Source organism: Helicoverpa zea, chromosome 13 (genome assembly GCF_022581195.2).
Source record: "Helicoverpa zea isolate HzStark_Cry1AcR chromosome 13, ilHelZeax1.1, whole genome shotgun sequence".
Classification (NCBI taxonomy): domain Eukaryota; kingdom Metazoa; phylum Arthropoda; class Insecta; order Lepidoptera; family Noctuidae; genus Helicoverpa; species Helicoverpa zea.
Genome location: NC_061464.1, coordinates 419,721 through 444,377, shown reverse-complemented (window position 1 = coordinate 444,377; position 24,657 = coordinate 419,721). Strand labels below are relative to the sequence as shown.

The following is a 24,657-nucleotide window of genomic DNA, read 5'->3' as shown; positions in this document are numbered from 1 at the left end:
ATTCAATTGAGGCCCAGCACTAGTGCACTTACTTAAAACAAGCACTAAGAAATGTAACGATCCAAGTGGGAGAAGAAAACCTGCGTGTGTCGTAAAAGCGCACTTAAACAAATATATGTTGACATACATGGCGACGTATTGCGGTGACGGCGTTTTTCCACGCTAAGCCTTTTGAGTCGCAGTGATAAAACCCACCTTTGTAGTCAGAAAAAAATATCCCGAGGATTATTTTAAAAGCCCTAACGACGGCGACGTGAGACTTTGTGAACCGTTTTCGGTAAACGAGTCTCAATTACAGGAAATTCCGCGTTTAACTGGCCTCCGAGACATAGCCTTCTCAGATTACATCGGAGCTTTGCGAAAAAAGGTTTGCGATACCGAAATAAATAGAACAGAGGCTATCGACACAAAATGATATACCAGGTCAACATACAAGTAGTTTTGGATGTTTGGCCCCACTACCCCATAAATGAGTTCATGTGCTTCTGTGTGCACCAATCAAAATAAACGAACCCAATTTTAGGGCGGATGCTGCAAAAAAAAGGGGGACATGCCCCGTTTTTTTTTTTGTTGCTGTGATCTAAGCGTTGCTCTCTGCTAAGTTATGTTACCCTAGTACAAGGATTAGATATTGCTGTTTAGAATTCACTCGCATAGTAACAATGATAGCTATATTGCTTGGTTTTTTGTTGAAAAACAGCAAACAGCAGGTGCTGTGTGAATTGGTAGTAAAATGTAGTGAATGTATAAATAAAATAAAACCGTTTAAAAATATTTTCGCTACGAGGTGGGGTAGTAAAAACGAAAGAGTTAGAAGGAGATCACTTGCAACCAGGCGAACAGAAAATGAAAGGAAGTAGATCCATAGAATACCATGAACATAAATATCTCCCTCATTCAGTATTTTTTGTTGTAAGGGTCGAGAATCATGCTATTCCCTCGGGATTATCCTGGAGCATTAAACATTCACATGGTCACCAGGCACGCAGTACTGTGAAGAAGGTTTTTATGTTATTTTATTTTTCGTAACTTGGTACATTTTGAAACACTATCGAAACCTGGTGTGGAGAAACGTTCTTTATACCTACTTCATATTTGAAACATAAATGATCAATTCACGAGTTGAATAAATATGAAAACCATTGCATCAAAAATTGGATTATCAAATTTTATTATAATCGCGGAGAAATTATTATTCCTTTAATCAATAAAATTTTTTAACATCCATAGTAATATACCATGTCACATTTGAACCAGAATACTTGAACTAGTTTAGCAACCCGGTTAAAGAAAATCTCCCTACACATTTTGCATATTAAAAGAATTCCTTCATCTCTACTCTGGCGCCATCAGTCACGAAATGTTTGCGAAAACTTAAAAGGCCCATGAATATGCAATAAAAGTACTAGGTTGACATAAAACGCGGAGGATGCCAGTTCGCAACAAGGGATGCTGCAGTAACCCCTGCGGTTAGGGGCGGGGACTCGCTTGAATAGTGAGCGTGGGGTGCAGATTTATCCCCGATGTCAACGTCGTCAGTACGACGGGGCTCGTTAAACATTCGCGTGCCCACTACTATAATAAGTGTAATGTATGAACAGACCACTTCTATGAACTTCAAAGCGATTTCATATCAAAGGATTCCGTGTCTAATCGTTCACCTAAATACTTGACAATTCGAAGAAAGTGTTTAATGTAGTACCTATGTGTTAATCCGCTTCACCTGACATGTTAAACTACCAATGCGTTACTGAAACATACACGTGTAATAATGATCAATGACAAAGCTTTTAAAGTTCATCATTATCATCATCATCATCAGCCTATCGCAGTCCACTGCTGGACATAGGCCTCTCCAAGTGCACGCCACTGAGATCGATTTTCGGCTTCTCGCATCCAGCTCCTGCCAGCCGTCTTGCGCAAGTCATCACTCCACCGTGCCTGAGGACGGTGGAGTGATGACTCCTCATGTGCAGAACAAAAAAAGCTTTTAAAGTTGTTCTGTGTAAATATATAATAATGTTAACGTGGCTCAACTTTGTGTGCCAATTAGCTCACGGGATCCCGTGGCCCATATAAGCCAAAGCGATTAAAGACATAAAAACAAGTGCCTATAACAATTTATTCAATGTCGTTAGAGGGTTGACTGGGGTGAAGGGAAGCCCGGTAACCCTTCAACTGCGACCGTTAACTCCAGGTCAATGAGTTCCGTCGTTTATTAAACGACTTTGATGTCACTTCTGCTGTAGGTGAAAATTCCCACGGTTACCATCCTATTTTATAAATGATATAATTTCGATGGAGGATTTGCAAAAAGAACTTTTGTTATCTTATATTATACCTACATATATTAATTGACATAAAGAAATTTTTAATTTTAATTTTTGATAACATAATCATAGGCTCTGGGCACTTACACAGTTTTGATTAGGTAAGTCAGTACCTACCTAAATAATTATCTATCTTTTAAATCCCTTAAAATACATACTACATATAAATACATAATATAACATTTTTTTACATAAATCTGGGGGCACGGCAGGGCCCCAGCCAAGTCTCGAGCAAAACGGGCACGGCCGTACCATCTTTTCTCGAAGCGATTCGCGGCTGTTTCGCCCCCCCCATATATCTTCGACGTGGACAAAGCTAGGAGTTTAGGTTTTCGGTGAATAATAGTAGGCATTAGAACAAGCTTAAGTTCGAAATTACATGCCAATTGAATTAATAGTTTAGGAGTTACGGTCGATCAAAGTTACACCATTTTGACACTCACTGACTCACTGATTCACTGACAGATCATCAAAAATCTAAGGTACTTCTAGCAGACTTAGAAACTTCAAATTTTGCACCAAGATAGGTCATTAGCCACATATAAAGGAAAAATTATAAAAACATTAAATAATATGCCATAGAAAAAAATTTGCGGTTTGGCAAGAACATTATGTATGGATTTTGACTGCATTGTTAACTTTGTTCGTTGTTTAAGTACTTATTCAATTGGATGAATACATACATAGAATAGAAAAGAATAATATAAATGTAATACATAGACTATCATTAATACAAATTAATACATAAAGTTCATAATTCATTAAATTAATAAAGCTAAAACTCCATTGTATTGCGATAAATATTGTATGCGCGCTCGATAGATGGCGTTGTACCTGTCTGAATCGCGCTATGGTTTCGTTACAAAGCGCAGTCTAAGTAGTACTTCAAAATAATTGGATAATTTTCGTTTGATAGCGCCATCTATCTATGAAAAACCATTTCGAAACTAAAAAATATTGTAGTGATAATTGATATTCGGAGAACTTTACGTGTTATTTAGTTTAGTTTAGTTATAGTTTGTAAGTTAGTAGATATATTAGTTTGTTAGTTATTTATTATACATATATATATATATGCATATATATATAAGTTTAAGCCCTATTAATATATTGTTATAATAGCATCGTAGCATCGTAGTAGTAGTAGTGGTATAGTAGCATTGTTATAGTAGTGGTATAGTAGTAGTGGTTATAGTAGCATTGTTATAGTAGTGGTATAGTAGTAGTGGTTATAGTAGCATTTTTATGGTATAGTAGCATTAATATATTGTTATAGTAATTTTAGTAGTATCAAAGCTCAGGAGACAGCAATAGCTGAATATAATCGACTCCGAAGTATATATCGCCCAGACTTGTCTTTCTTAGAAGTAACGAAGCCTCAGAGAAGAAACAAAAGAGATAGAGATAGAGAATGGGTTCTAAGCAAAGCAGTAGCTGAAGTCCAAGAAATTATGAGGTCACCTAAAAAAAAAAGAAAGAAATACACTTACAAAAAATAAATGAGATCCCACCGAAAACATTAAATGTAAAAAAATGCCAAATCTCTCGATGCAGTCTTTCCATCGTAAAAAATTTGAGATCTCATAGAAGCCAAGTATAAATCAACATTTAGTAATTGTATCAATAGTTTTCTTTATATTATAATTATAGTGACTTGGCAATGAGCATAAATTAAAAGCTGCTTGCTGCCTGGAATTATGTGCAAATGTAACTGACGAGACCAGTGAACAGATAATTATTTGTTATGTGTGAATCATGATGGTCACTACCGACTACATGCTCCAATACAATAATTAAGAATACCTTACGGGCCATCGCTTTATGAAAGTAAATGAATCGAGAGTACACTAAGACTGACTGCCGTTGCCGAAATTCAGTTGGGACGACACGGATAAACCAAAAGAAAATTAATTTTGTGATATTAATGTTTACGCATGCGGTGTGTGTAACTTTCAACTCCTCCAAATATACCGTTTATTTGTTTCTTCTTGTGCTCATTGCCAAGTCAAAGACTGCATCGAGAGACTTGGCATTTTTTTACATTTAATGTTTTTGGTGGGATAAACTGTTTATGAAAACAAACTATGTACGGTACAGGATGAAACTTCAAGCGTCAAGTTTTTGAGTAAGATATTCGATGGTAACCATACATTGGCTGCCACTACCAACTATCCCCGTAATCGCTTTGAGAGCAAAAAGTAGCTCCGCCCTATTAGTTAGCAGTAACACATCACTTCGCCACTTATGGACGCCTGGTACTTTGAGCCCAATGCGTGACGTCACACAATGGGGTGTGTACAAAACAAGAAAACACAGGGAGGGTATGCACAAAAAAGTGTGATTTCCTTGCAATAATAAATTACACCTTGTAAAATCCTTGACGTGTCTCTTTTTGTAAAAAAACAGTTTATCCATCCAAATTCCCTACACGCGAAGTGGAATAAATAATACATTCCCTGTTCGCTACACAAAGTAAAAATGCATGTAGGAGAGCCATTACGTAGATAAACAGGATCACGGGCTATTAGGTCGAAACGCTTTCAACCAAAAATGTCAGCTGACAGCCAAGCTGAGCCAGTTAGGAGTACCTTTATCCTTTCTGTAGCTACATACAATTTATTGTTTTATTTTGTCATATATTTCATTTTCCTGTAAGTGAGATAACATTATGACGTAGCATAAGGTAAAATATTCTTATAAGTACGCTTTTCGCAAATGAGAACAACTCACTTATTGTTAATGGTCTCTGCTAATATTTAAGCCTATTTAAATTCCACCAAGGATACATTTTCTTAAAGCTGTCATGAAAACTAAAAGTTTTATTCAATTTAAATTTTATTTGGCGAGTTCATCGGTATCGTGAAGGATCGGCCCCGAACGTGGCAGGGAAACAGCCAGGCGGCCGATAAATATCTCATGAATAAGAATATTGCATTACGTATTCCCTACGAGTGTCCCCACGTACGGCGACTGAAAACTAATTTACTTTAAAGCGCATGTTTATAGGCGTCCGTCTACCAGCTTACGCTATCAACCAGAATCACCACTTCAATATTTCAACCACTAAGAACTAATATATTTATGAACCGCAAGAGTCTCTCAAACTGCATTAGTTTCGAAGTTCAGCTCATTTTCAATGAACAACATAAAGCTTGCTTAATATTGGATACGAATTTCATTTTACAAGCAAGAACATTATGAACGTCCAAATAATTATAACATTCATAATAGCAACTGCAAGTAAATCCAACATTAATTAAGAATCAAACGAACTTACCTGGTGAAGTTTGATTCCAATTATGCGAGGGTCTCAACCGAAGACGATTACATTTTACTTGCAGCATTACATGATATGATGCTATCTACGTCACACCTTTAAAGCTATAATATCTAAAAAAAAAGAAACCTGTATCTTCTGTCTCACTCCCCCCTACTCCCGAGTGCGCGCGCCACTGCTTGTCATTATTTAGAGTACTTTTTGTGTTATTGCAAATATTTATTTTTTATTTTTCTGGGTAGGGTGGGATGGGATGTAATCGTCTTCGGTTGAGACCCTCGCATAATTGGAATCAAACTTCACCAGGTAAGTTCGTTTGATTCTTAATTATCCTTCGGGTCTCAACCGAAGACGATTACATTTTACTTGCAGATGTTTAGAGCAACGTAAATAAAAAAAAAAAAAAAAAAAAATACGTTAGAAAATTAGGAAAATTTTAATTGAAGAACAAAATTGCTAGATTTTGTACAGCTTAATCATATAACATAAGAACATTTATTACCAGACAATATACATTTATCGTTTTCTTAACATAATTTGTTAATAAAATAAATGCAATTGATACTGCAGTTACGAGCTATATTATCACAATTATTTACGTGCCGAATAAGGCATTTACAAAATCATTATTATTACTGTTAGCAGTATCCCTACGGTAGTATTTAAAAAATACGTTGGAGGTATTACTCCAACCCGCGGCCTTGCGGACCACCTCTAGATTAACTCCAGATCGGTAAGCGGCAGATGTGGAAGCCGAGCGGGTACTGTGAGCTCCAAATACGGAAATATCTATGCCGCTTGCCTGCAACACTGTTTTAACCCAGCGTGCTAACGTCTGAGAACAAACTTTTTTATGAGGTCTACGCACTCCAATAAACAAGTGTTCCTCAGGCAAATTATGCCGCAAATCTCTGGTCTTTTCAATATATGTTTCAACTGCCAGAGCCGGACAAATACTGGGGTTTGTGCGAATAAAGGGCAATCTGATGAGTGGTTGGCAAGCCCCGGGCTTTGAAGTTTTAATTAAATCGCTAATTTTAATCACAATTTCATTGTCATGTTTTGATATAATTTTTAATTTTATAAGACTAATAGTTTGCATCCTTTGCGCAGATGCAATTGCTAAAAGAGAACAAGTTTTGTGTGATAAATCAACTAAATCAATATTATCATAGGGATACATTGTTGAAAGATAGTTCAGCACTATATTTGTGTCCCACGTAGTACTATATTTTGGAGTTGGAGGAGCTAGCCTATACACGCCCTTGAGGAAACGATTGACACAGTCATTAACCGTAACATGAGTGCCTAATATAATTGATAAAGCAGACCTGTGTGTATTTAAACTACTATAGCTCGCACCTTCTTCAAATTTTAATGTTAAAAAGGACAAAACTTTGGAACTATCAGCTTCGAAAATATCCAAATTTTTGTCTTTACAATATATCCACCAAGATTTAAAAGAACTACTATATTGATTTAAAGTACTAGCTGCAAAGGAAGCTATCATTATGTCTAAGGACGCTGGTGGAACGCCGCGCTTAATCATTGATTGCCTGACAATCTGGCTGCCACCAGGATAAGACTCGTATGGAGTGGATGGTGAATTCTGAAAGGAGAAAGTAGTAAGAATTTATCTGGTCCGAAGTACATTTTTTCGGATACAACAAGCCTGGACCATAAAGGGTACCAAGGCTGGGATGGCCAATAAGGTACCACAACGATACCTATTGCTTTTTCCGTTATAATTTTTTCGAGCACTCTTGTGATCAAGCAAAACGGGGGGAATGCGTAAAAGTTTATATTTTTCCAACAAATTGTGAATGCGTCTACAACCTCAGAATAAGGGTCAAGTTTCCACGACGCGTATCTTCTACATTTATAATTTTGAGCACTAGCAAAGAGATCAAATTCTGGTTCTCCTAAGGACTTGATAATTTGCGAAAAGACATAATCTGAAACTTCCCATTCCGTATCGATATTGATTCGCCGAGATTCTCGATCTGCTAAAATATTATCAGACGACTTGACATAAGATGCAAATACGAAGATCCTTTTTGACTCACACCATTGCCATATCTTTCGTGCAAGATCATTTAAATGTGGGTATTGAATGCCCCCCATTCGATTTATGTATGAAATGGCCGTTGTGTTGTCAATTCGTAATAAAATATTGCATTCTTGTAAGTTAGTAGTAAATATTTTTAGCCCATAAAATGCGGCTTGTAACTCCTTTTCATTTATGTGAAGGGCCAATTCGTTTGATGACCAGTTGCCATTAGCACATTGATTGCCGCATGCCGCACCCCAGCCAGTACTTGAGGCGTCAGTGAAAATTTCCAATAAATAATAGTCATTTTTACGAATAGGTGAAAAAGAAGTCATAATTTTATTTGTCCACCATAAAAGATCATGTTTAAGGCTTTCCTCTAATTTCATAAGTTTGTTATAGTTGTCTGTATAATCTAACGCCAAGAATTTTTCTCTTTCAAACAATTTAGTGTACATCCAGCCGTAACTGACAGCTGGGCATGCGGCAGTCAAAAGTCCTATGAATTCGGCAAAAAACCTAATGGTACATCTAGTTTTACCTAAGATCTCCGATGCTCGATTTTTTATCCGAATTTTCTTCTCGTCTGGTAATTTAATAGTCATGTCCGTGGTGTTAAAGATAAAACCTAAGAATTTACAAGTCTGAGTAGGTACCATGACACTTTTCTTAATATTGATGATGAACCCTAAAGATTCCAGAAGAGCACATGTATTGCTGACGTTTTTTAAGCAGTCAGAGTACGAGCTGGCCAGGCATAAAAAGTCATCAAGATAATTGACTGATAGAAAACCAGATAAACGTAGGTATTCTAAGACGGGCTTGAGAATTTTTGTGAAAACCAACGGTGCTGTGCAAAGGCCGAACGGAAGGACGTTAAATTCGTATAATTGTGACTTCCATCGAAATCGTAACTTTTTTCTGTCAGGTTTATTTATTCTAATCAAAAAATATGCATCTTTAATATCTATTGTAGCCATGAAATCATTTCGATTCAATAGTCTGAGTGCCGTCCGGTAATCCTCCATTTTAAAATGATCAGTTTTAATAAATTTATTAAGTTCTTTTAAATTCAATATGAAACGATGAGTTCCGTTCGGCTTAGGCACTGTGAAAATTGGCGATACAAACTGGTTTTCACAAAACTCGCAAGGTGATATGAACTCAGCACTTAGTAGTTGAGAAACACATTGATCAATTATTTTAATTTGTGATTGCGAGTTACATGCATTATTTTGTGGCTCCGATGTTTGTGAGGGTTCTACAATGAAGGGTATTTTATACCCCTGAATCCAACTCAAAATGATCTGATCTTTAGTAATGTCATGCCATTTATCATAAAAATATGATAAGCGGCCTGCAACAGGTACCTGTCTGACGTCCTCTTCGTCTATCGTCTCCGCGTCTGGTGCCGCGCGTTGCTGGTGGGGCGGCGGACTCGCGGCGCCTCCTGTCGGCGGTCCCTCGGTGGTCGACGCGGTGCTGGGGTCGGCCGCGGCTGGACCGCTGCTGCTACGTGCGGCGGCGCCCCCCTCGAGTTTAAAGCACCCCTAGTTTGTGTTGCTGACAGGGTCCTATACTGAGGACGCTGAATTTTTTGTTTAATTTCAGAACCAGTCTTGTTTATGGCTTTCGAGGTCTTAATATGTTCTGATAATGCAGATCCAAACAGATGCTCATCGATGTTTGTATTTTTGACGGTATCTTTAATGCTTCTATTGAGAGTACTAAGCGCTGCATAACGCCGAGATAGCGACTCTTTATAATGGCTATCACATACGAGCCGACCGGCATCGCTGAGGGATTTAATAATATCCTGAGGTACTGTATTATTAGATGACAAGGCCCAATTCAAAGCTCGTCCTATAGCTGCAAGACTATTAGCAAGTTGATTTTGTTTGCTTTGACTGTATAGATCTTTCTTAATATTAACATCTGACAGAGCTGCCTTGATTTCTAAATTTAATTTATGAGCTTTCATGTTGGGACAATTTTCTGGTGGTAAGTAGCATTTCATTAGCTCCATTTGTGTTTCCTTAGATAACCCGTTGACTAATATATGCGTCCACCTTGACGCAATGTCTTTATGAAGACTATCTCCATAATTTTTTTGATTGGTAGGGTCCTCGCCTAGTAGTTGTAGAATATCTGGATCTAATGTAAATATATTCTCATCTACCGTCGGTGATGCTTGGGCTTCTTCTGCAATCGTTATCGACTGGCCAGCCTGCGCAGGTGCTACCGATTCTGCTGTAGGCACAGTAGGTGGTGCCGTCACTGAAACCAGTGTAGACGGTCCGGCGATTGGTTCTGCTGGGTCCGACGGAGAATCATCGTGGATGTTTATGACCTCATTTGCGGTATCTTCTCCTAAGGGGAAGCAATACAATAAACGAAATCAGATCTCAGACAATCAGATTAATGCAAATGCTGGGTTAACGTGGAAATACACCCTCGACACCGCTTTGCGTGGGAGTGATGCCTCAACATGCTATAGGTACATGGAGATGATGCCTCAACACGTTTTACGTGGAGAAATTGCCTCAACACGATTTACGTGGAGAAAGAAAAAACACCTCAACACGATTTACGTGGAGAAAAAGAAGAAACACCTCAACACGATTTACGTGGAGAAATAAAAGCCTCGACACAATTTATGTGGAGAAGTAGCCTCAACACGAATGTGGAGAGAACACGAACAAGTCTCGACACGATGTACGCGGAGAAAAAACTAATACACAGTTTTCACAGTGATAGTACTTACACGATTTACGTGAAGTAAATATTTCCTCATCATGGTGCACATGGAGCTACCAGTGGGTACTTATGATTATTTATCATTATGTAGGAATGGCTAACTACGACGATCAAATTGCTCACAAAATTAAATATTACAATTTGTGGGTACTTGGTAATCACTAAATTATATTTGCATGAAAACTGACCAAATTTATAAGTATTATGCACTTGTAATAAGGTTTTTATTTACCTGGCATATCCGCGTATTGTTCATATTCATCATAATAACGAACCGCGTGGTCGCTTTCTTCCGATGATGATAAACGCTGTCTATTCCTTAATTTTGATTCCAACTTCTTAACTTTCCGCAAAATACTATTATAATCACTATCTCTCGACCTTGACCGCTTTCTTTTTCCCATTTTTCAAATTACTGAAAGCCGTTACGAAAGTAGGTGTGATTCCGATAACACAAAAACACGTAATGACAAGCAGTGGCGCGCGCACTCGGGAGTAGGGGGGAGTGAGACAGAAGATACAGGTTTCTTTTTTTTTAGATATTATAGCTTTAAAGGTGTGACGTAGATAGCATCATATCATGTAATGCTGCAAGTAAAATGTAATCGTCTTCGGTTGAGACCCGAAGGATAATTTCTTGCTTTTAACATGAAAGCCGAGCTGAAGGCTTGTTTGGGAGTAAATCGCTACATATGTTGCGGAATATTATATTATTCCACGTAATATGAAAAAGACTCTCCACGCTGAAAGGAGTCACATAAGTGCTCTCCACGACAGTTCCATTCAGTCCATCATTATGGAATGGAATTGGGAAGTCACACTAAAAGCTCACAGGGGATCGACAGAAATAGTTTTTTTTATTGTATCGTTAGATTGATTTTCCTCGAACTCTGGCACAAACTAAAGCTACTACTTGAGCTAAATCTTTTTCTTTTATTGCACCTCACTGAGAAAACGCTGAGTCGATCTCCGATATTGTACATCGCATAACTCTCAGAAATGAAGAAAACTCCAACAAGACATCAAATTGCAAGAAACAATACTTTCGCAAACGTTACTACGTAGGAATTAAATAATTATTTAAGCTGCTCGCGGAATGTTTCCCGCGGATTAACATTCACGGAACATTACATCTGTAAGGAACTAAAGTAATGACTGCTAAAACTAACATTAATTCGTATTAGCTTCATGACTCCCGACTCATAAGAACACGAGCAGAACTCGCGTGCGTAATTTACGTCGTTATAATAGAGCAAAAACTTGCTTCGGTGTGGATAGCTCAATGGCTGTTGTGGTTTTTGCCGCACAAACTTTCGGCCGAGATGAATAGGGACGCTTAACGCTTAAGAGCCGAGCTATTTCATGATGTTTGCACATCTGGTGCCCGGCTTCAGACACACGGACGTAAAAAGGCATTTTGTGTTATTAGTACTTTCACAATACACAGCTACTCGCTAGTTCAGCTGATACCAAGGGATCATAACATGTAAAGGGTTATAAGTTTGCTAAGTTTGTAACTCATTAATAAAGTACAGGATCCGGTCCATGTACGAGGTGTTGCTGAGCTCCCTGAATGTCTAATAATTAAAGGGGTTGTCCTGTTATGAGCCCCGAACGGGATAATGGTCTGATATGGCTGTTGTAACAACTAGATAACAATCGACTGACGATCATCCTAGTAAAGCTTTATAGAGAGGGCCAAACATTAATTTGTATTTGTGGAATACTTAGCTATGTTTATGTAAATCTAGGCTGGCAGGCAATATTTTTTTTTCCTTGGAAATAATACGCTATATATAAAAAACCTTTGTAATTATAATGAGATAACTAATTTTGAAAACACATGAATTTCCGTATGAACAGCAACACATAAGCGTAATATAAACCGTGCCGAGCAACCCAGTGAAAAACTGAACGACCACTTATTCAGTTCTGTTTAAACCTTAAAATATCAGAGCGAGAATATAAACAAATTATAATTTCTTTTACTTTTCTTTCATTTACTGAATAAATGAACACGAGTCAGTCTGTATCATCCCATATAAACATTTATTATCAAAATGACATAAAAACATATACCTAAGAAAAGGTTAACAGAAAAGTTTGTTATGAATAACAATTTGGTTTCTGGGTCCGAATCCGAATATTTCTTGTTCTAAGATCGAAAATAACAATCCTTTAGTCAGGAGTCTAGTTTATATATGGGTCTCTGCAGTAGTCTGGTGTTGTTTGGTTTCCCCAAAATAACTGTCAAAAGTCACGAAACAAGTTGACGAGCTCACATCATGCGTTAGACTGCAGCACCACAACTTCCAACTGGATATCTAAATAAGTCTATAACAATGTTTATTTCGCATAATCTAATAAACAACGTAACTGACGAATGTCATTAACTAGTTAGAAATGTTTGGCTAAAGTTGCTAGCACTCTTTATAATTGAAATTATAATTTAACAAAGGCTTTCGGAAGTCAGGTCGACAGGTGGCACAGTCGCCATTTTTACCATAACTTCGAGAAAGTTCTGCGACACTTTTGGATAAAGAGTTATAGATAATACCAGTCAGAGTTCAGAAAACTTTTTAAAGATGAAATATTATAATCCAATAGGGGACGAACAAAGCCACCGGGAAAAATATTTTTTAATGGAGTGCTGGAAAACTAACAGTATCTGCGGGCTTTCAAATCAAAACGACGACAACCTAAAAACAACGTTTCAGGGAAGGGAGCAAACACTAACACAGGCAGCACTAACATAGACATTCTGCGAAAAGTAACTCAACAATAATAAATTTTGTTACCACATTGAGCTTTTTGGTTGTGTCGTTGAATAGGGAATAGTAAATGGACGCTACAATTATGTTGTGCCATCAGTTTCTATTGAATAGCAGTAGAACATCCGTAATACCGGGACCTCCACGATCCTATTTCCAATTTCCAGCAAGGTGGATGGGCGCCGCGAGAGTATAATTTACTTGAAACACTCCTGTTTACCGGCCGCCAGCCAAAGCACTCCCCAGACGAATATCCTCAACATTTCTTACAGCCCCATGTATAGGTGTAATTATATGGCCCAGACACGCTTTGAATATATAAATTTTAGATTAAATTTCTGCAAAACTAAAAAAATATACATATTTTAAATGCGATATTCGATAGAGTAATTCAAGCGAATAGTATTTTACATACATAAATTAATTTTTTAAACTCGAACTAAATGCAATCATCAATTCAAGGGCTATTCAGAAGCAGTCGAATTAATTATATATTTAATAGAAGTTTAACAAAACTGTCGTATCTCGGCGACCCAAATCATAAACAGATAGACAAGTGGGCAAATAAAGTGGCTCGGGTGTCCTGAACAAAAGGGAGGTAGCAGCCCTTAGCGCCACTCTCGACAGATATTATGAGACCTTCATTATTAACGACAACGCAGAATTTACTCCGCCAGATTTCGACCCTCCACTATTGCTGTAATCTCAGTAAAATACCGACTCTTGTTTATGAGCTCCTGGCAAAAGGTGATTGTATAATGTCTTTGTCCGATCTACTGTAATATCGTCGGAAATAACTACCATGTTGCTCGTTTGAATAATTTTCTTTATCTGAAACCTTTTGAGCTAACTGATGAGTTGTGAAATTGTACCTTTAGTTTGGATGATACTTGGGGTACTACAAACAGAATTTGTGATGATACGACCCTTGAAATAACAGACGCACTAATTTTATGTAACCTTGTGTGCTGGCAACATTTTTGCTAGAATATGTTTCTACTGTGTACTAGGGCAGCAGCAGCTAACAGTAGTCAATTGCAGGCGGGACAGCGCCAACAATGGCGTTAACTCGCGCCGAGAGAATTAGTCGGGGAGGCCGCACGTCCCGGCCACTTTGTTGCAATTTGCGCCAATTTACTGCTACTATTTCGTAACCAGCCTTTATAAAAGCTATAATTTAAGTCATGCTCGTAGGATAATATATGATTGACCTGCATAATAGCATTCCTCTCGAAAGTGCGTGCATCATTTATCATTACGACAAGGCGACCACGACAGAACGTGATCCTGCAGAGAACGCTAAAGCAAAAGCAAACCGTACTAATTTGCAATTGTATAAATAAGAATAATACACACATATTTTATAAATGCATTTTTTAGTTTCTCGTAACTGTCTCTAATTTACTGAGCTGGATAATCCCGCTAAACTTACTGTTTCGTAGGTAAAATATGTAAAGAAAGCTTCAGTCCGGCACCAGAGCGATTGCAAAGTAATGTTTTTCTGAGATTTTTCCGCAGTGAATACCTAATGAAATAGAATATGTATGAGGGATTTACGCTAAAAAGCTAATCTGTTAGAGTCGTTGTTAAAATTAGCGCGAGCAGTAAAAAGTCGCGCTGTAGATTTTGAACACAATTTGGTTACTTTTGCTCAATATTAGCTAGTTCATGGTGATTTATTATTTTCACAACTAAACGTTACCTGCGCTAAATAAAAAAGCCGGACTAAAAGGATTAGAGAATTTGTAGGTTATGTAATAAAAGTTCAGGCGGTGCCAGCAACAGGAATACGTTAATTAGTAGCGATCTGTAATAAGCACGGGTCGTGGGGAACAAGCCTGTAGTTGTTTGCCGGTCGTCGCTAAAGAGCCGCTGTCATCCGCTCGTAAACGTATAATCTCAGCCAATGAGTCGGGATTTACGATAATTTAATTTGGGACACAAACGAGAGGCCGTATGAGGTCGGGATAACAAAGGTGTTTAATTAGAGCACCTGGTGTTCCTACAAGTTGGACGTAATTGCTGCCCACCTACATGGAGCTGCCGGTTGCTGCATATGAAATACACGTGTACTTCACTAAATCAGGTTAAACACGTGCTGCAGTTTTAGCAGTGTTAATTGAAACTTGTGCACTAATCTAATACCAAAGTAAATTAAAAATTGAATATAAAAATATCACAATAATATCAACTGCAATCTGTTAATGTAAAAAATAATATACATAGTATCTATATACATGCTGCACTAAAACACCTGATAGGTTAATAACCTGAACCAAACAACGCATACAAACAATTCCCTCAAACAGAGGCGAGATAATGAGAAGAAATCATAAAACAAAAGAGTTACAATAACATTCCTTGTGGAATACTAGGGCATCATACGCTTAAAGAGTTCCTTAGCTAAGAAAGGGCCATGGCACAGATGCATGGCGTTTTTTGTTATGACGCCGACAAGGAGGCGGGGCGATAAGGAAAGGAACAACAAATAAAAACTGTTGTATTCTACATAAACGGGAACGCCTTAATAAAAGGCCCCTGCCTGCATTATTCATACAGATGCTAATGGAAATGGCAGGTCTTAAAACTGTAGACGTAAACAATGGGCAAGTTTACTGTTTTTGAGACTCAAGAAAAGCCTGAGGGGCACAATGATCCCTGATGAAAAATTTGCGACACAAAATGAAAAGGGAGTGTTTGTCGTCAATTAACAAATCCGTTTGAGCATTTTATGTCGAACCCCGACAATGGGGAAAGCCGTGGTGTTTTCCATCGAGTGTTTACTTTGTAATATTGACAATATCCTGATGTTTTATTAACAAATTGGTAAACATTACGCTTCGGTATTGTTGCTGCAATTCATAACAATTTAATCCGAGGGTTATATTGACATAAATTGATCAGAGATTTGTGTCATTTTTGTAAGATTGGCTCCTTACAAAGACCAGTTATGGCATGTATTTGATATGACTAGGTACATATAGTTCAAATTAGCAATTCCTATAGAGTGGACCGGCGGAGAACCACAAATTGTTTGAGGTCTATCTCCTGCTACGGATTGTTTGTTAGTTAAGACCGCACCGCGGATTTTTTTATTTTAGATAGCTCCGCCCACTACACTTCCGCGTCTATCGCGTCGCGCAAGCTATACTCTTCACTCAATGTGTAAAATTTGAATTTCGCGCCAATCGCACACGCCGAGGTCAGCGCGGGGTCAGGAGAACCGAACAGGGAAGATAGGGAGCCGCAACTTACCTAAGTTTTTTATTTTTTGATCGGATTTTTTTTTTGTTGTACTTACAAAAATTATTTGTAATGAAAACTTTTTATGAAGAGTAATATGATAATTTGGACGCGTATGGTTGTGTGTATGTATGTGTGGTGTGTCGTGTATGTGTGTTTGTATATCCAGAACGGATGAATCGATATGTATTTAGGTTTTTTTGTTTGAAATGAAATTAATCGGGAGTGTTCCTAGCTTTATTTGGTGAATATCGGCCCAAGATGGCCGCCGCCACAAAATGGCGAATAACATATTTTTTTTACAATTCCTTCAGTATGGATATCAAATGAAAGGGCTTGATTAGTATGTAGAATCATGTATAATATTATTTAAAGTCCAAGATAGCCACCGCCAGAAAATGCTGAATTGCATTGTTTTTTTATAGCTCTCTCAATATGGGTATAAAATGAAAGCGTTTGACCAGTGTTAAATAATTTATACTAATGTTATAAAGAGGGAAGATTTGATTGTTTGTTTCTGTGGATTGTATAAGCTCTGAAACTGCTTAACTGATTTGATTTGCTTTCACAATTAGAGATTTACACTATCCCCAGTGAATGTAGGCCATATTTTATCCGGGCACAGGAAGAAGTTCCCCGGGAATGCGGCTAAAATCGCGTTAAACAGCTAGTAAAAATTAAGTGGTTAAGGAATAAAAGCGTCGCAGATCTTGTGTGTTATGTATGCTATAAATGTATGTAGTGAAGCTGTAAGGTATCAAAGAAGTAATGAAGCTAAGTAATTCATTTTTAAACATATTTATTAAAACTGAAATATAAATAATAATATAATGTAAAAAAAAAGAATTTATAGTATAACACGGTCTCCATAGATTTTTTGTTCTCAGTGTGCTTATAGTAAGTTCAACTCAGTCTTGCGCGCGGTTATGTGTGGGTAACCCTTGTACATATACAGTGACTTTGTGTGCGTGACAAGAGGTACAGTCGGGTACAAATACAGTTATTTAGGGGTTACGGCTGTTTAAGGAAAAACAGTTATTACGTAATTTAATGTTTATTTATCTGTGTAAATATCTATTGAAATTATTAAGTTAGTTTTTGATTTGTTTAATACCCAATTAAAATATTTATTTATTTATAATGATTCTGAATCGCTACTTGAAAATTCAAGTCCACACTTTTATTTATTGTCCTCGTACCCCGAGCTAGAAAATATGTAAGGAGTATTTAATTCATCTTAGATATTTCACCTCATTTATTTCTTAGATACTGTCAATGTCAATTTGAAAAAACTTATGAGAAAATAATGAAAAACTGTAAGATGTAATAATAAAAAGCTTTGGATGTTGTTTCATTTTTTGAAACGCTACCTGACTCCTTAAACATTTTCTTCGTGAACAACTAGACATTTTTGTAAACGACTGTACCCATAACAAAAAGCGATAAGAACACGTCATGCTCGGACGACGTCACTGTCACACGAGCGCAAGTTGTATATTTACAAACCGACGCACACATAGGGCCGCGCGCAAATCTGAGTTATCGTCACAAATTATTATACCTACGGCCGGAGCGACAACATGCGCAGGTCCGACCTCGACGAGGGCTATCGCTGGACTGGCTCGTCTCCGTACACATTGTGTATCAATCGCTAGAGCACGGACATAAGGTTCAGAATTGCGTAGCGTCTATCATGATCGCTGCCGCTCAAAAAATCCAATATCTTAAAACTTTAATTAAAAATGTTTGGTAATAGTTATGGAAAAATGACTTTGACAGAACGTTAATATTGATGTTAAGAATATATTAGAGTAATTTTGAAACATAAAGATAGTGTAACTTCCTTGTAATTTCAAAAATAGTACTTTTTTAGACGTGTTTTCGGAATTAATTATGATCGAGTAAAATTATCAGTATCGTGTTTTCGTTCTGGCAGAATCTAGATAAAGATATCAATTTACCTATATCAAAATTTCAGATCCATTGGTAAGCGGGTAGTCCTATAATTTGGCATGGCAAACGGCTATCAAAATCACGGTGGCGTCTTAATTGATTGATTGAACCATTGCAGTTGTATCTTATTGCACGTACGTATATATGCAGGTAATTAGAGTGGCACGCTCGGCTGCCGTGGTGACAATGACATTACTATTGTACCGGACGTGTGTACTGATAGACAACAAGAGATCGTATCTACAGAGCGATTTGAACGCATCAATGATCCGACACTATCATTAATGTATTGCTCTGTCTGACACCGTGTAATGGCATCGTCGGATGATTTGTTGCAACAAAACGTTCAAGCCTTCAGTTTACCAGCAAAAAGTATAAATACCAAGTAATTAGAATAGTTGAGATTTTTTATTTTTTAACTCGGCGGGAAAGTCTGATACCCTCTTAACTATGCTCGCTTAAGCGCATCCCCCGGTGGGCACTTAAATGCATTCACGGAAAGAGCGTATTTAAATGTCTGCCTGTAAAATCCTCCTCCAAGGAAGAGCGCCTCTACTGCAATTTCTTTTTTATTTTGCATAAGCTGAATATGAAAAAAATATTTTTATTTCTTTCAAATCAAATATTTGCTGCTTTTTACTTACTACAAACGACTGTAACAACAATGTAAAAAAAACAACAAAACATCCCCATTGCACTTGACGGTTAAAGTATAGCAAAAAGATATCGAAGTACCAGGAGCGCAGTAATAAGAAGCGGTGAGACGCTCGCGGCGACACCATGCAATATTGATGTGGCGCGGGACGGATCGCCGGTGCACGCTAAACAGACGGCTGAAATGCGCCAGACATTAGCGGTGACGTCACGCCACCTCAACGTTTTATATTGTAGCTGACATCTGTGTAATGAAGGATCCTCTAAGTGATTTTCTTTGCGGTATAATGTGATTATGATAGGGAAACGAGTGTCGAAAAGTGAATTAGAAATTTATGTACGTCCAAAATCGGGGCATTTTAGAACAGACAATTTTGTTTAAAATCTGAGTATAAAAATAAGACAATATTAATACATTTTGTGAAACATCATCGAATGCTCACAGGTTCGCTCAGAAGCTGCGATGCATACCTCCTATATTAAATAAGCGAGTGCGCGAACAAAGGATTCCGCATTGTCGTGCAATATTGACGGAGCCAACAATAGTGCAGTAAATAATGCGCCGGCTGCACTGCGGTCGCTGATAAACTGCTTTTTAAGTCGCACAATACGGGCTATCTCGCCACTACCTGACAACCACAGAAAACACAACTAATGAACTGCTACCGAAGTAGGTTACAGGAAACATTCACTTTGTACTACTCACTAATTGTCTGATTGCTTTTCTACTACCAAGCGGTAAACTTTATTTTCTTGAAACTAAATAACAATTTTGAAATGACAAGGGACAGCATCAGTCTTTTGCATCTGAGAGTAACTCATTGCATTGCTTCTTTTGTGTATAAAGGTCCGAAGCAGTGATCCGCACATCCCAGAAGTCTGACAGCGAGCTCCATCAACATCCTCTTATTTTCTGCGCTCCCGGTAGTAGTGAGGCACAGACGCAAGGCAGAGCGGAGCACAGTGGGCATCCGGTCCCGCGGCCGCCACCTCCGGCCATCTATAAGGGCGGCTCGTATCCGGCACGGACGGTAAACACCGGCCCATCAAAGCCGTTTTACCAAGCTTATGTGGAAATACACAGCAGTAGTCTCATTCTCGAAATAATGCCGGATTTTATGTCAAGCATTATTTATTTAGTACAATACGTGCATCGTAATATTAGATTTTAATCCATTAGATGATTTTAAGCACAAGATATGTGTAAATATTTCATCAATATCCTAATTAACGCTCTACTTTTGGGTTGTGACAGATTAAACCCAAATCGTATAGAGCTTACGAATTCGGTGAACATTGTGTAGAGCGGTTATTTTGAAGTTATCCTTTTTAGCCCCTACTCGGCAAACTAATGGTTTAATGAGGGTTCTACGAGCCGCGATAAGCAGCCACCTTTGATGTTACCGAGATCATTGTCACCAATCATATTATGTAGATTTACGTACTCGTATTTTTGACTGTTTAATTACAATACAGATAAAATCTGGGAATATTATCGTTGAGCAGAATTCTGCGTAAACTAATAACACAGCTGCTCTGGAAGAGAGCTTTGACAAATTCCTGGTAGCGTTTCATTTAAATACATGAAATTAATTGAGAGGTACAATTTTGCAGTAAATGAACCTCCACTATAATTGTATTAAAGATAAATAATATGAGTAAATTGGCATATAACTGGAATTCGACATGAAGTGACTTTTTGCTATTTTTATCTTTGAATAAGAACTTCCTTTGAAACCCTAGCGGGAGATAATCGTTAGATATTTTTGGGACATATATGACTGCTATAATCCTAATAGAAAAGTTAGTACCGCGTATAAGGCTCGGTGCAGCGGCATGATGGCGGCACGACCGTTTCCGCTTCCGTGGCGCGCACATACGCCACTTTCCGCCCATCAGTAGAACCTCCGCCGCGGATCCGCTGCTTTGTCTACACGGAATGTAGCTTTCTCTTTGTTACAAAATATTCTTATGATTAAAGAAAATACTTTTTTAGAATCATACTTGAAACACACTTGAAACATACTTGAAAGTCGTGGTGGCCTAGTGGAAAAGTCGTGGTGGCCTAGTGGGTAAAGGACCAACCTCTCAAGTATGAGGGCGCGGGTTCGATCCCAGGTCAGGCAAGTACCAATGCAACTTTTCTAAGTTTGTATGTACTTTCTAAGTATATCTTAGACACCATTAGCTGTGTTTCGGACGGCACGTTAAACTGTAGGTCCCGGCTGTCATTGAACATTCTTGGCAGTCGTTACGGGTAGTCAGAAGCCAGTAAGTCTGACACCAGTCTAACCAAGGGGTATCGGGTTGCCCGGGTAACTGGGTTGAGGAGGTCAGATTAGGCAGTCGCTTCTTGTAAAGCACTGGTACTCAGCTGAATCCGGTTAGACTGGAAGCCGACCCCAACATGATTGGGAAAAGGCTCGGAGGATGGAGGATGGAGGATGGACTTGAAACATACGAATTCAAACAGAATTAAATCAGGGTCTGACAAACCAAAATATTAGTTTTATAAAGAAAATAAGGGGTGAGATTTGATTTTGAAAAATACCTTCTTTCTTATAAAGAATAGACTTTTTGGGAGCGACGGAAAACCTAACATTACTTTTGGGTCGCAAACTTTTCCGTTTTGTATTAACATTATTCCTACAATAATATCACGCCTCGAGACATGTTAACATTTTCATCTCGAGCTCACACGAGTACAGTATTATACTAACTATGAAATAAAGGACAGTTCCATAACTATAACTGAAACGGTCCACATAAAATAAAAGTGGTGAGGTCAGAGCAGTTGTTTCGTACCGTGAGCCAACAACTCTGTTTTAGTGGCACAATCGTAACTTTTACAACAGAATTGGCGCAATGCATAAAACACAGTCACGTCACAAAATGGATGGGGTTCGCAGTGTAGTGGCTATCGGCGCAGAATCCATTTGGTTGGACCAGTGGCTAATATACTATGCAGGGGTTTCACGGCTATAGAAAATAACACGAGGCGGAATGTTGGCGCATGTTTTCGAATGTGTTGGGCTGAGCCGCCAGGCGTGCAGAACCTTTTAGGCATTTAACCGCTGAAAGCCGGACGCACCTGTGATACGCTCGCGGCCTTTTGACACAGGAATCTCGTTGGATTGTCGGCCAGCTCGCTACGTACGTGGTACCGCACGAACTTTCTGCTCCTAAAACGTTTTACATTCCGCAACACCAATGTATTTTCCGATTTTCAGATAAGCCCATTTAACTACCTGATTTATCAGACTTTAGACAATTCTACTTAAAAAAGAAAACGTTATCAGGCTGATGCAAGTTTTTGACATTTATAGGAATGGAATCCATAAGACGAACAGCACGTTACGTAAACGATGGCCACAAAATGATTACGAGACATTGTTTAGCTCGCCAGTAATAACAGCTCATTCCGCACGTTCCGAAACTATCAAGTTGCAACTATTCAGTTGAGAAACTCCATTAGGGGAGGGGGCGACTAAGATGACATTGTTTGCGCTCCGATCGAAAATCGATAGTGTCCAGTTTAACAGTGTTCGATTGTCGAAGATAGACGCCGGTATTAGTCGGAGCGATCAGGCATGCATGACGTGGCCGCAGCTTCTCCGAGAGCGCTAAGATTTGACTGCCATCCGAATTGTCACATAGCATAATATTGCGGCAACTGGATGTTACCAATAATATTCAGGACACTGAATCACTTGTTATTGTAGTATTCAAATTGCAAAGTATGTTAAATGGTCCCCGTAGCAAGACAGTCTTCGAGTATAAAACACTCCTACATATTTATATTTAGCATATTTTCTCAAAATATAGTTTAAATCCGTTTGCCCCTGAGTCAACCTTCGTGGAGCTGTTTTCCAATAAGTCGATACGGACTCCAATCCCAGACGATATTAATCTTTTCATACATCTTAATCCTGACGAATCTGTAGTTAGATCTATTTGAAGAGCACTATCGCTATTACATTCTGAAGAGATTTCAATAAAAATATTCGGGCTGGTTGAAGCGAAACAGATTTATCATAAATCTGTAGCACTTAAGGTTGATTAATGAGGCGCATGATATGGGGATAAAATATTAAATACGAGCTGAAATGAATCTGTTTTTGTGATTATTTAGATGTACATTCATCATGACAGTGAAGATGGAATGTCTGTTTTGGTTAACTTAGTGGGGGATGTCAGGCTTGGGATTAATTTGTATATCAAGCAATACAAAATTGTACATAGCTCGATTGTCACTGAAGATTTTTGTCGCCATTTTTGCCTAGAATAACCGCAAAAATCGTAGAGATTAGGTAAGGGTTTTGATCGAGATCTTGTATCATCTACTAGATGTAATATTTATTTTGTTTTTCGAAAATAAATTGCTTTTATTAAGATTCCTTGACTTTTACTCTGTCCTCTCGAGAATTATTTCTGTATCAGTGGGTACGACAACTAAAACACATAAATTCGAGTTATATTGCGAAGAGACTAACTCCAGCGACTTGTAACATTGGTGTAAACCGACGAGCTTACTAGGGAAACATGTAAACGATGTAAGTGCTGAGCGCTCGTCAGGCGAGCTGCGGCGTGTCTCGCCACAAGGCAACACCTCGCGCCACTACTCACGACCTGCCACGCTTACCTGCCGCCGGGTACACCTTATTTGCTAATTATAATTAGTTGCTATTCAGTTCAGAGAGGTGAAGGATTGTACTTAAATGTTACCGTAGTTCACTTACGACCCAAACTGCATACAGTTCTTACCTGTGAACAAAAAAGAAATAACATTTTAGTTTATGTTTTTTGCATATGTTGTAAGGTATTTTTGCGTGGTTCAGAAGCTTTTGTTTGGTATTAAGCAGTCATAATCCCTGTGAAACATACGGCAGGCTGGCCTCGTGCCCACCAGGCTAGCATGACTGCGGGGGATCATCCGGATACGAACAATGTCGTGTTTCCTGGAAATCTTCCAACAGACGAGCGCACACTGCACGCTCCGAGCCTTGATAATATCGCACAAATAACACTATCAAACAGACATGAACAGCTTATGGTTTCAGAAAATGCAACTTGGAATACACCTGTGAACGGTGTACATATCTGTTTTAATATTAATAACAGTTTTCCATTCCACATGTTCTTTTGCTCACTTTTGCGAATTCCAATAAGAAAATTGCATAACCGCAAAACATATTGGAAACGTCGATTACCGCCACATGATTTTATCGACATAACCCTCTAAGATTCTCATTTCAATAAAGTTCAGCGGAAGGATTCTGCGAACACATCTCGTTCTCTAATACGCAATCCGGCCGCGGGGCATCTGTAATAATGCACCATATAAAAAGGCATTAGCATTTTAAATGACGTCGTTACGCACCCCGAGGCGGAGGATTTTTATGTTAATAATATCTTTTTCGTTTTCCCCCTCAAGAGAATAAGTGTTAAAGAAGATCATTTTTCTTGATGCATAACAAATTAATTATGAAAATATATAAAACCAAGAATGTTTCGCATTAGCATGAAATGCAAACTAACGAATAGTTAGTTAGCACAATTATCCTGAAGCTGTGCTAATTTAAGACGCGTGTCGTGGTGGCAGCGACGCCGCAATCTACCAGG

At 38.3% G+C, this 24,657-nt stretch overlaps 2 protein-coding genes across 5 annotated transcripts in view; both read right to left on the bottom strand.

The window, feature by feature from the left end:
- The window catches only part of LOC124635872 (neurobeachin), a 369,067-nt gene that overhangs the window by 232,687 nt on the left and 111,723 nt on the right, over nucleotides 1-24,657 (bottom strand). The window lies entirely within an intron of this gene.
- LOC124635880 lies at nucleotides 7,084-10,721 on the bottom strand. The gene is made up of 3 exons (XM_047171836.1): nucleotides 10,647-10,721; nucleotides 9,028-10,027; nucleotides 7,084-7,216 (listed from the first exon to the last, which is right to left on the bottom strand). The coding sequence occupies exons 1-2, from the start codon at nucleotides 10,651-10,653 to the stop codon at nucleotides 9,048-9,050; spliced, it is 987 nt and encodes a 328-aa protein (XP_047027792.1). The 5' UTR covers nucleotides 10,654-10,721; the 3' UTR covers nucleotides 7,084-7,216; nucleotides 9,028-9,047.